Raw genomic sequence first — 11,585 nt, 5'->3', positions numbered from 1 at the left:
ACCCACAATCGTCCCCAAAAAGAAGCAACCACATCAAATATCAAATCTCAATTAAGAAAAAAGGAAAAAATAGCTCATCATCATCAATCCTAATCTCAATGGTCACCATCCTATTAATACTATTATTATTACCTACAGATCAATCTCACAAATACTACTACTACTATTTAGTTTTACAAACTAGGGGTTCTAATTATTAGTATTAATTTTTAAAATATTTTGTGTTGTTGAAGAAGTACACCCCACAACACACGCTTTGTACATAAAGTCATTGGGTATGAATAGTGACTGCGGTTAGGGCGGCCAAATCCGTCAGCGGTTTAGTCCGCCCCAAAAATAGGGCGGACAACAGATCACTGCGGACCAAGTCTATTTGTATGTAAGCGGTCCGCAGTTGGTCCGCAACGGTCTTGTTTTTGCTTTATTTAGATCGCACCACTGCGCACTGCGTTTGATGAATGGTAAATAAAAAGCGGTCCAGTCCGCAGACAGATTTGTCCACCCTGACCGCTGCAACTATTCACACCCATTATTCTTCTAACGAACATTTTTTGGTTTTTCTTGTCTCCCTCGAGGCACTAAAAAAACTGTCATTATTATTTTATCTTCCCCGTAAACAAAATCATTGGTTATACTTGGAAACTTAAGTTTTAGGTTTAAGAAAAATCATAGGAAACCTCAGAGATCCAGAGTAATGGAAAAACAAGATATATGTGTGTAATAATGTAAAACTTACTAAAAATTAAAAATAAAAAAATCTTTAAAGAAGAGATCATGCAAGAGTGCTGCTCGAGTGACAGGCGGGTTACAGCTAAGCATAGTAGAAGCTACTATTGTGTCACCTCTCTCTCATGCCAATAACACAACAATAAACCATAGCACAAATTCGATTTCTCAAAAAAAAAAAATTGAAAATCAGCGTCCACACGTTTGGTAGATTCATCATTGTTCGTTGCAACACACAATCAAAACCCCATAATAGCCAATGTTTCAAAGAAAGATTCTCAGTTCATATTTCAAATCAAATCTTCATCTTTTGAGTTCATATTAAATACCATCATATAGTTTTAAATCAATCAGTCTTTTTAGCAAACAAATAGTAAAAAGAAAAAGAAAAAGAAAAAGAGAGAGATATCTTAAAAGCTAAGTACTTACAAACAATACAAGAAGATGATTAAGAGTGTATCTTTGTGTTGAGTTGTGGATATGAATGTACATATAAACTATAAAATATACATATATGTGTGTGAGTGAGTAGAGAAAAAGTTGAAGATAGAACGTACCAACTCGTTACCCAATTGGATGGCAGCTTCTTGGTATGAAGGTTTTTTGCCGGAACTGCTTCCACAGAAGACACAGATCCTCTTGAATCTTGATTTTGTCTCTTCCATCTCTCTCTTTCTCTTTTCTCTCTCTCTCTCTCTCTTTCTTTGTCTCTCTCTCTAGCTTAAAAGTTAAATTCTATGATTATTATGATGAATGAGACTACACTTTGGAATTGTGTTTAGTATTTATATATATATATAGAGGAGAAGAAGGAGACTATAAATGCGATTCCCATGCCCTTCCCCTGTTATTAAATATTATTCTCCTAATGTTTCTAATTTTCTATTTTATTTTGTGTTCACTTCTTGCGAAGAATTAAACCTATCTTTTGGAGTACTATTATTTTAATTTGTAGTTTGAATATTCCAGTGGAAACTCTAAAACACGGCTTAAAAATACTTATATCTTATTTATCCAGCTACTGTGTATATACCATTTTTTATTATAGTATGGTTATTACAACTTCCTTACATTTTAGTATAGTACTATTGTTTTATAATAGATATGTTTGAAAAGTCATTTTGTGTCTGTATACGGCCGTGATTTATAATATGATCTTCTACATTTATTTAATTCATTTTTGTGTGGAAGGATTAGATTAGATCTATCACAGGTTGGAAGATCTGTTCAGATTTTGTATCTGATTAGTTCAATGCAACCAGATTCGTGGATCATGTTTTAATTTGAACATTTCATTTTTCTCAAACTAAGTAATGTCCATCTCACCAAAAACTATGTATTTGTTGGATACTGAATGAAATCGGTCTGATCCATTTTTGATATCTAAATCTTAGTGTACAGAACCACTCGTGTACTGGTCTTCTATTTCATTTGTAGAAACAGCTATATGTCTTAATTTTTCTTTGTTAAAAGGAATTTTGAACTTTAACAAAAATTCGGAAAGAAGCAATTTGGACTTTCAATTCAACATTTAAAAAAAAAAATATTTGTACACACAGATAAAAACTCTTTGTATCACGCATAATTACGATGGTTGCACACTTGCACTATATATTTTGATTTCATCCATTGTATGCATATGAACATCTGAAAGCTGTCAAAACTATCACTTCACCACTATGTTGTATAGAATGTCATGTGAACCCTTATAAGTTACAAAAAAAGCTATAAGTTAAAAGAACATCTTATGTATAGTTAGTTACAAACTTACAACAATGCTAGCACAGAAAGTATTCACTTTTTGAGTGATCAACTAATAATAACTTAGAAAACAGCTAAGATATTGCAATTTGCTCATTTAATATAATCTACATACACGTTGAAGATTTGACAACCACATGAAGAAGAAAGAGGTCAGTTTTCTAATCGAGGTTTGGAAAATTATATGTATAAGATATTGTAAGTTGTCTCAGTGATCTGATTTGGTTTCGATTTGGTTCATGTTTAACTATACTGGTATAGATAGTCAAATAAGTAAAAATAAATCGTTTTGATTTGTATTCCTTTCGTTCGGGGTTTTGAAATGTGCATTGCGAAAGAAAATGTTAGGAAAGTTTGGAATGATAGACAAACGTCGCAAGACATTTATAGTTTTTTGGTCATCTATAGTATATAGTTTCTTACTTCAATTTATTGGTCACTAGCCGTTTGTAAAGAAAAACAAAATTCATTCTTTGCTGAAACTATTTATAATTTTTGTTAGATTAATGTATTTATTATTCAAAGTCTGGCGAGGTGTCTCGTAATCACTTATTTAGTTCTTCACGTCTTTATCAATTTTCAACCCTCTAAAGCAACAATACCTCCGCGTATTCACATTTCACACCCACATTTTTTAGATTAGTATTATATACTTTTTTAATTTCTTTGTCACATGTATATTACATTTTAAATGTGTGTGTGTTAGTAATATGAAAACAGAATAAAATCAACAAATATTTACAAAACTCCATTTAGTTTGATATTTAGAGCAATCTCTGTAAGCAAGAGGATATTTTTTTAGCGTTGAAGAATATAGTAAACGGCTTGTAGTTGATCTTAATCTAATGATTAATGAACATCCTCCTCTTTCTTTTGATGAACCAAAGCAAGTATAGTTTCATAAGTAGAGGAAAAACGTATATAATAATTACTTATTAGTTTGGCATACATTATTTTTAAAGATGTTGAATATATAACAGTTGTCAGCTGATGTAATCATCCAACAAAATTTGGATGATCCTTACATCGCATCTTTTGACTAAACCTTTTTACATCGCATCAAATTTGTATGATGCTTCGTAGACTTGAAGACCAAAGCAACACAAAACCATTAGAATGCAATAGATTAACAAATAACAATACAGTTTAACTGAGAGAAATAAAAATTGTTACCTTTCCTAACTTTTCTTTTTGGCCGACAAATGTTTATGAATTTATTTGTAACTGAATAGTGGAATTGACCAACAACAATATAGAATCGAATATTGGTAAAAATCATAGAAGTTTGTTTTCTATGCAAATCCTAGTATATTTCCACCTTGTCATCCTAGCTCAAAATCATAATTAGAATGTAAAGTATCTTCTTATAGATTTATTATTAAAGACAATATATGAAAAAACCGAGTATCTAAGCTTATATTTTGTGTTTTTGTCAACATCAAGTATCTAAACTTAGGGGTTTGCATAATTTGTGGAACTTATGTTGGATTTTAATTAGATCACAAAATAATGAATATCAATATTTATATGTAACCATTAATAATAATAAAAAAAAGATTGAAGACCTTAAATAAGTTTATGTACAAGTCGCTTTCGCTAAGATAATCACGATGATCAAGAAGATTGTATGAGCTGTTGGTGTTACATATAAAAATTAGAAAGAAAAACTCATAGCATCTTTGATCACTTAGTTTTTAAATATTTGTTAAAGACAAAACTCATTAACAATCCTAGATTCTTTTGTTTTAATTGAATAACACAAAACTTTTAATAACTTTATAAAAGTCTTAATCCAATAACCCAGATTTGTTAAGATTTTAAATGACTTTTTACAAATCACAAACTAATAACACTCAACTTTAAAAGAGTTTAACAAAATCTTGATCTAATAACAACAGATTCTACATAACATTTAAAATTCTTAAAACTCTATTCAAATCTTAAACCAATAACCCCCATTTCATTGTTTTTCTATTACAATCTTCCCTCATTCTTTCTATTTTTCTTTCAGACCATATTTGATGGTGATGTAAGCAAAATGACGATTTGTGTTGTGGACCTTGTGGTATTGTAACGTTACCTGAAAGCCCATTAATCACTCATATTGGGCCTTTTAAGACCCATTTAAGTTACGAAACCCTCTAAACGACTTAGCGAGTTTCACTAGAGTGGCACCGAGTCTTCTTCAACCTTTGGCAAAAAAACCCCAACGAACACCAGTCATGGAGATTAGGGATGACTACAAATTCCTGAGAATTCAAGACGCTTTCAAGGCATTGCATCTCCATGTTAACCTCATTGGAGTCATCGTCGAGCTAAATTTCTCCACCGGCTCTGGTAATCGTGACCTTTTTTTTTGCAGTTTCAATCTAATATACAAAAATTCCCGAAAACTTCCATTTTCATTGATTAATCGAAATTTTTTTACACAGATTGTTCATGTATGCTCAAAATCGTCGACCCATGGCATTCAGGATCTGGCCTTCCCGTTAAATTCGTCGCTCGTACCACTCAAACGCTTCCTCGTGTTGAATCAATTGGAGATATAATCTTGCTTTCACGTGTAAAGGTTGGTCCATACACCATTCTCTTATATTGACACTTATCTTCTGGGTTTTGATTTTGATTACTCTTATTTTCTTAAACGCAGATTGTGCTGATTAACCGGAAAATCACAGCTCTCTGTAATGAAACATCTTCTTCTTCTACGTTTGCTCTGTTTAATGGGAAACATGGCGTTGATTTTGTACCATACCAGTCGTTACCAAAATTTCTGATTAGGGAACAGGATAAGAGCTTCTTATCCAATCTGAGAGAATGGTTGATTACTTACAAGTTCGAAGATGGTAATTAATGATATAATCACATTACTGATTCAGCATTTTTGTTGTTTCGTTTCTTAAGCATGTTCTGCTGCATTTGGTCGTTGCTAGTGAATAGTAGTATTGTTCGTTGAAATCTCCATATGCAAATGGGTTGCTTTGTATTTGATCTGAAATGGCTTCTGTGTATTTGGTAAGTTTCGATTGTTCTCTAAGGTTTGTTTTGTTGTATGATAGGGTCATGCTGTTTCACACCCTTGAAAGATATCAAAGAAGGGGAATGTTCAAACTTATCTTGCCTGGTAGGTTGATGTTTCTTTATAAAAGAGTTTATTTTGGTTTGTATCGTTCATGTTTATTTCTATTTATGGAACTGGAAGTGTTTTAAAGTGTATAATGATCTGTTATGTCTTTGACATTGTTTCTCATTCTTTGTTTCCTTTGAAGATTGTTCACATTTCCAAGGTGTATAAAGATAGGTGGTACATTTATGTTTGGGATGGAACTGAGCTGCCACCGTGCAACATCTTGGTAAAGTAAGTATATTGTTTCCTCATCTGAATACAAACGAGTACAAAAAGCTTCTCTTTTGCGTATATTCACTTCCTAGCTTCTGTTCTCATCTCACTCTTGACTTTGGCTTACAATTTGACGTCGTAACAGGTCAGAAAGGCTTCCTTTATGTGTTGAACCCGAGATGTTGCCTACATACATTTTACGTAAGTTTCCTACTTTTGGTTCTGTTTTGAGGATCATAGTAGATAGAGTTAGTGAGAAGCAAGCCATTCATTGTCTCCAACCTGGTCAGCACGTGAAGTTTCTGAACATTTTCTTTCAAGTAAATATGGGATTATGGAACGCCACTTTTACTCCCTCTACAAAGATGCAGTACACAATGAGCAAAGAGATGCAAGTCTTTAGTCCTCAAAGGTTTCTTCTGATTCTTTTTCTTATCCTGTGAGTTGGTGTTATGCTTCGTCCGTTTGTTCTTCAGCTTAAAACATACCTTTTTACAAATTCAGAATGTGTGGAGAGAAGTTTTCATCGAGATGGAACCCCATCATCACACGTTGTATTAGTCATTCACATTCAGGAATCACAGGTAATAATAACCAACTCATAGTTTTGAGTTGTAGAAATTTTACAAAACGCTGACAGTTTTGGTAATATAAAATACTAATGGTTTAATCCTTTTCAGGGGTTGCCCATGAGGACGCTCCTTTTGTTTCTCTGATGGACATCCTGACCTATCACAATGTAATGTGTCCCAAAAGCTTTTGATTTATCCCAAGTTGTAGAACAATGTGTGTACTGATAGGAAAAGTTTATTGAATTGATGTATAGTTATGCTTATGCAGGTGACCGCTAAATTCAGGTGTGTTGTTCGATTCATACAAGTGTATCCCCAAGATATCAGAAAACTCCGCGATTCCAACGGAAAGATCAAATTGCTAGCGATATTAGAAGATGCAACTGCCAGAATCCATGCTTCTCTATATGCTGATGAAGGGGTAAAAATACTAATGATTGCTGAGTTCATGGAAGATTTGATTTTCCAATATTTTATATCTGCAAAATTCTATTGATAGGAAAAGTTTTTCGGCTGTGACCAATCCGATGAAGAGGCTCTAGTCGAGAAGATGAATAAATTGTTAGGAGGTGAGGAGATGGAACAAGTGCCAAGAAACCCTCCATGGGTGCAATGTTGCTTGCTCTCGTTCTACAAACACAAAATGGATCAATGGGGAAGCAGAAGATTTAGGATTTTTGATACATGGATCAATGCTTCATGAACCACATGAAATCAATGACAAATCATATTGTTAATTTTAGGATATTGATGTTAATATTGTTAATGCCGGTTTAACACCCATTCGAAGGTAATTTAAAAAAGACATAAAATTGTAATATCAAAAGTAATTTATTTATTTACATGGAACAATACAATAGNTCTTCTGATTCTTTTTCTTATCCTGTGAGTTGGTGTTATGCTTCGTCCGTTTGTTCTTCAGCTTAAAACATACCTTTTTACAAATTCAGAATGTGTGGAGAGAAGTTTTCATCGAGATGGAACCCCATCATCACACGTTGTATTAGTCATTCACATTCAGGAATCACAGGTAATAATAACCAACTCATAGTTTTGAGTTGTAGAAATTTTACAAAACGCTGACAGTTTTGGTAATATAAAATACTAATGGTTTAATCCTTTTCAGGGGTTGCCCATGAGGACGCTCCTTTTGTTTCTCTGATGGACATCCTGACCTATCACAATGTAATGTGTCCCAAAAGCTTTTGATTTATCCCAAGTTGTAGAACAATGTGTGTACTGATAGGAAAAGTTTATTGAATTGATGTATAGTTATGCTTATGCAGGTGACCGCTAAATTCAGGTGTGTTGTTCGATTCATACAAGTGTATCCCCAAGATATCAGAAAACTCCGCGATTCCAACGGAAAGATCAAATTGCTAGCGATATTAGAAGATGCAACTGCCAGAATCCATGCTTCTCTATATGCTGATGAAGGGGTAAAAATACTAATGATTGCTGAGTTCATGGAAGATTTGATTTTCCAATATTTTATATCTGCAAAATTCTATTGATAGGAAAAGTTTTTCGGCTGTGACCAATCCGATGAAGAGGCTCTAGTCGAGAAGATGAATAAATTGTTAGGAGGTGAGGAGATGGAACAAGTGCCAAGAAACCCTCCATGGGTGCAATGTTGCTTGCTCTCGTTCTACAAACACAAAATGGATCAATGGGGAAGCAGAAGATTTAGGATTTTTGATACATGGATCAATGCTTCATGAACCACATGAAATCAATGACAAATCATATTGTTAATTTTAGGATATTGATGTTAATATTGTTAATGCCGGTTTAACACCCATTCGAAGGTAATTTAAAAAAGACATAAAATTGTAATATCAAAAGTAATTTATTTATTTACATGGAACAATACAATAGTACATAAGACAAATATATACCTCTCGAACGATATAACAGAAAAGTCCCATGTATCACAAATAAATAATGAAGCAAAACACAATCTAAACCTCAAAAATAAGAATCAAATAAATATAAAAGTGTATATGATGAAATCGAAGACTATAAGAGCATTGACTTTTTGACTAGCATCAAAAGTCAACATCACACTTGGTCCGCTGAAACTGAAACCCGCTGGTCGTATTAGTGTTACTTAGAGGAACCTTGAGTTCGCACTCGATGTTCGGCTTGAACCTCCAAGACTTGATCAACCCAAACTTAAACCTAACCCTAAGTCGAAGCTTCGTATCGATCCTATAGATCTTAGAATTCACATCCTCGTCCAGATCCTTCCTGTCTTCGCCGTCAAGTAACACCAACTGCTGTCCTCCGAGTTTAGTTCCAACCACCGTCGTGTTCTTATGTCCCTGGTAAAACGGCGAGATGTTACTGGACCCAAACCGTTGATCACCGTAGAGTCCTCTGACCTCGATCTGGTCATAGTAAACACCGATCCGTCGGTTAGGGTTACGGATGGTGAAGTTGAGGTCGAGATTGTAACGGATGTTGTTTGTGGCTGGGTCGAGTGTGAACTCGGTGAGCTTAGCATCGGTGACGTGGAACTTGATACCGTTGGGTCTGAATATGAGCCAGATGATCAAAGCAGCTATGCCTAACAAGACTGCTATGGCTATGAGGATGTTGAAGATGACGCTCAAGATACAGCAGCCGCAACAACCAAGACAGTCACCTAAACAACCGCATCCGCAACTGCCGCCGCGTCTGCCGTGGCTGTGTGAGACTTTCTTCGGCGGAGGAATCGATGGTCCGTAATACGCACCGTTTAAGTCCGACATGATTAGAAATGCCTCTGAGAATAAAGATTTGGAAAGAAAAGTTTTTAGGTTGGTGTGATATTGAAAAAGTAGTTATATGATTTAGTGAAGAAGATGAAGAAGCAGAGGACATATATATATATACACTGTAGAGATAACGTGTATTAGATAAAACGATTTAGCTTGACGCGGTTTTGTGTTTTTTAAAAGTCAATGGTGACTGCGCGGACCGTTTTAATCAAGAGGTTACTTGCGAGATGCGACACTGTTCTTAGATATTTATGATTTTTAACTGTTTAATTATCATTTAAGATGGTTTCTCTTTCTCATATTTTTTACATTTTTTTCCACCTTGCAGTCTATATAGATTAATTGGTGACTGATGAGATTAATGTGGAGGATCGGATGAAAAAATATCTATATATTTTGTCAAATGCGAATAATTTATATATAATATATGTACTTGTGGAAATGTGATGATCTTAAGTGCGGTGGTTGGTTTGTGAATTGGGTAAAGAGAGTTACATTTACAATGTAATACTTCCTGTAAGCTTCGGAGAAACTTCCTCAATGGCGACTGAGATAAGATAAGCCACGCCATTGTTTTCGAATCTTGACGAAAGACTTTTTGAGGAAAAACTTCTAAAATGGGGGAAATTTTTTTATAAGTCTATACTATATATACGAAAGTTGTAACATTAATTACAAGCCAGTCCCGGTCCAGGATATATCAAAATTATATGTATTATTAACATAACTTTGATCTTTTCTTTTACCAAAAAAAAAAACTTTGATCTTTTTGTTTGCAAGTTGAAACTAAGGTTAGGTTTCCATATGTTTATTTTATAAATACGAGATTTCTACTGCTAAAAATTATTTTTATCAATTAATGAAAATTAATGTTTAATTTGAAAGATTTCTCAACTTCAAAGAAAATTGAACATGGCAAAGACTTTTTGTTTTGTTTTGGTTATTAACATTGTGAAGACTTGGTAATGTTTTAATGCTAAAAGCAAGGAAAGCTAAGGGAGGTTTTAGTGTTGGCATGATGTGACCTGTAGTTGTATACGAAGATTAGGTGAAGACATGCTTTCAAATGTTACATCTTTCTTAAATGAGAAAGGTCAATTAGATTTAATAAAAGAATTACTATTAAACTACCTAGATCGCAACTGAACAATTCATATATAATTATAAATACTCTAATATCTAAAGTAATCATATAATATGAGATGTAATGTTTTTTTAATTCAGGTAGTCGTTAAAGTTTAGGAAATTTGTATCTCTTTAAAACTATATTTTATTGTCTTATCTTTAAAGAAAAACCTGGTGAACTAGAGTTTAATCCGGTGTTTAGTGTGTCGTAATCAAACATTAAAATAAATAGACAAAACAGAAAGTTGTATCATGATTCATGATTCATTTTAGTTACGTTGTCTTTTGGTTATGAGGATGAATGTTTAGTGGACGTAAATGTATATTTGTTCATTTTTCGGTTTGTTGAATCTAGAATTCACACAATGAATTTGTTTGAGTGGGGGACAAATTCACTTAAGATCTCCCTCTAAAACAATGGATTAAAACTAGAAAATAAAGAGAGGTTTTGATCTCTTTAGAGACATAAGACTCGGGGCTTAAGATGTATATGCATTACGACACCTGGTTCTTTCTAGATCGATGGGAAAAAGTTCATGATGTAAGAGGATCTGACAATTGCGAACAGGCTGCATCTGATCAAGATAACTGGTCATAAGTTGAGATATAGAGCACCGATTGAGGCGTGGTCGATCTTGTTAGAAAGCTAAGCCTCGGGGCTTCAGTTTCATATGAATACCGATTTTTTGTTTCTTCTAGATCGGCGGCAAACTACACTCCAATTCGTGATGACGAGCTGATAGCTAGGGTTTCGAACAAGATGTGTCAGTTCGGAAATAGGGTGATAACTTTCGATTGACACTTCGGATTGGGTTGAGGTCGCCTTCTCCGGCAAGTTGACTCTAAGGCCTATCCATGGATGGGTTGTGCGTAATCTGGGTCATAGTAATTTGTCGGGAAATCGATCCGAAGGCTGCATGGTGCGATGAAGACGGATCTGTGTTTTAACAGATTGTGTATGCTGCAGACAAACGGTGATATCTTTCGGCAGACATGTCCGATCAATATGAAACCGGTTTCTATGGAAAGATGACTCTCGGGGCGATCTATGATTAGGTTATGCGTAACGTGGTTCATCGTATTCAGCTGAAAAATCGATCCCGAAGCTGACTAGCGGTAAGCAGGCGGATCTGTATTTTGAAGAATAGAGTATGCTGCTGTGAAACTGCGATATCTCTCTGAATATAGCTCCGATTGAAACGAAATTGAGTTCTATGGAAAGCTGGTCTTCGGGGCAATCCGTGGATGGGTTATTCATCTTCCAGTTCGTCGGGAGCTACCGGGAAATCGCCTTGCAAG

General features: G+C 34.4%; 4 protein-coding genes across 5 annotated transcripts in view; 2 read left to right on the top strand and 2 right to left on the bottom strand.

Moving 5' to 3' along the window:
• The window catches only part of LOC104708478 (cytokinin riboside 5'-monophosphate phosphoribohydrolase LOG7), a 6,652-nt gene extending 5,141 nt beyond the window's left edge, over positions 1-1,511 (bottom strand). The window contains exon 1 of the mRNA XM_010425058.2: positions 1,284-1,511. Within this exon, the coding sequence (XP_010423360.1) occupies positions 1,284-1,391 (108 nt within the window). The 5' untranslated portion in view covers positions 1,392-1,511. The remainder of the gene's footprint in view (positions 1-1,283) is intronic.
• Positions 4,657-7,241, top strand: LOC104708477 (protection of telomeres protein 1b-like). Of its 2 annotated transcripts, XM_010425055.2 has the most exons (11): positions 4,657-4,824; positions 4,920-5,056; positions 5,138-5,333; positions 5,547-5,611; positions 5,757-5,845; positions 5,973-6,028; positions 6,149-6,239; positions 6,332-6,411; positions 6,508-6,566; positions 6,668-6,820; positions 6,899-7,241. In XM_010425055.2, exons 1-11 carry the CDS (start codon positions 4,710-4,712, stop codon positions 7,100-7,102), a joined length of 1,245 nt encoding a protein of 414 aa, XP_010423357.1. In that variant the 5' UTR covers positions 4,657-4,709; the 3' UTR covers positions 7,103-7,241. The 2 variants fall into 2 exon arrangements, with proteins under 2 accessions (XP_010423357.1, XP_010423356.1); XM_010425054.2 differs by having other exon boundaries at positions 5,973-6,239.
• On the top strand, positions 7,347-8,259 carry LOC104708474 (protection of telomeres protein 1b-like). The gene is made up of 4 exons (XM_010425052.2): positions 7,347-7,429; positions 7,526-7,584; positions 7,686-7,838; positions 7,917-8,259. Exons 1-4 carry the CDS (start codon positions 7,351-7,353, stop codon positions 8,118-8,120), a joined length of 495 nt encoding a protein of 164 aa, XP_010423354.1. The 5' UTR covers positions 7,347-7,350; the 3' UTR covers positions 8,121-8,259.
• On the bottom strand, positions 8,233-9,245 carry LOC104708476 (NDR1/HIN1-Like protein 3). The gene has a single exon (XM_010425053.2). The coding sequence runs from the start codon at positions 9,150-9,152 to the stop codon at positions 8,448-8,450; it is 705 nt and encodes a 234-aa protein (XP_010423355.1). The 5' UTR covers positions 9,153-9,245; the 3' UTR covers positions 8,233-8,447.

This window comes from Camelina sativa, chromosome 8, assembly GCF_000633955.1.
Source record: "Camelina sativa cultivar DH55 chromosome 8, Cs, whole genome shotgun sequence".
In the NCBI taxonomy this organism is placed as follows: domain Eukaryota; kingdom Viridiplantae; phylum Streptophyta; class Magnoliopsida; order Brassicales; family Brassicaceae; genus Camelina; species Camelina sativa.
The sequence above is the reverse complement of the archived record's forward strand: the minus strand, read 5'-3'. Positions and strand labels throughout refer to the sequence as shown.

Excerpts from the sequence above, each read along its gene's own strand:
- LOC104708477 (XM_010425054.2), top strand. The coding sequence starts at position 4,710 with ATGGAGATTAGGGATGACTACAAATTCCTGAGAATTCAAGACGCTTTC. Across the intron at positions 5,612-5,756 it reads GTTCAAACTTATCTTGCCTG|ATTGTTCACATTTCCAAGGT; the intron begins GTAGGTTGATGT and ends TTTCCTTTGAAG. Across the intron at positions 6,412-6,507 it reads TTCACATTCAGGAATCACAG|GGGTTGCCCATGAGGACGCT; the intron begins GTAATAATAACC and ends AATCCTTTTCAG.
- LOC104708474 (XM_010425052.2), top strand. The coding sequence starts at position 7,351 with ATGTGTGGAGAGAAGTTTTCATCGAGATGGAACCCCATCATCACACGT. Across the intron at positions 7,430-7,525 it reads TTCACATTCAGGAATCACAG|GGGTTGCCCATGAGGACGCT; the intron begins GTAATAATAACC and ends AATCCTTTTCAG. Across the intron at positions 7,839-7,916 it reads CTCTATATGCTGATGAAGGG|GAAAAGTTTTTCGGCTGTGA; the intron begins GTAAAAATACTA and ends TTCTATTGATAG.
- LOC104708476 (XM_010425053.2), bottom strand. The coding sequence starts at position 9,152 with ATGTCGGACTTAAACGGTGCGTATTACGGACCATCGATTCCTCCGCCG.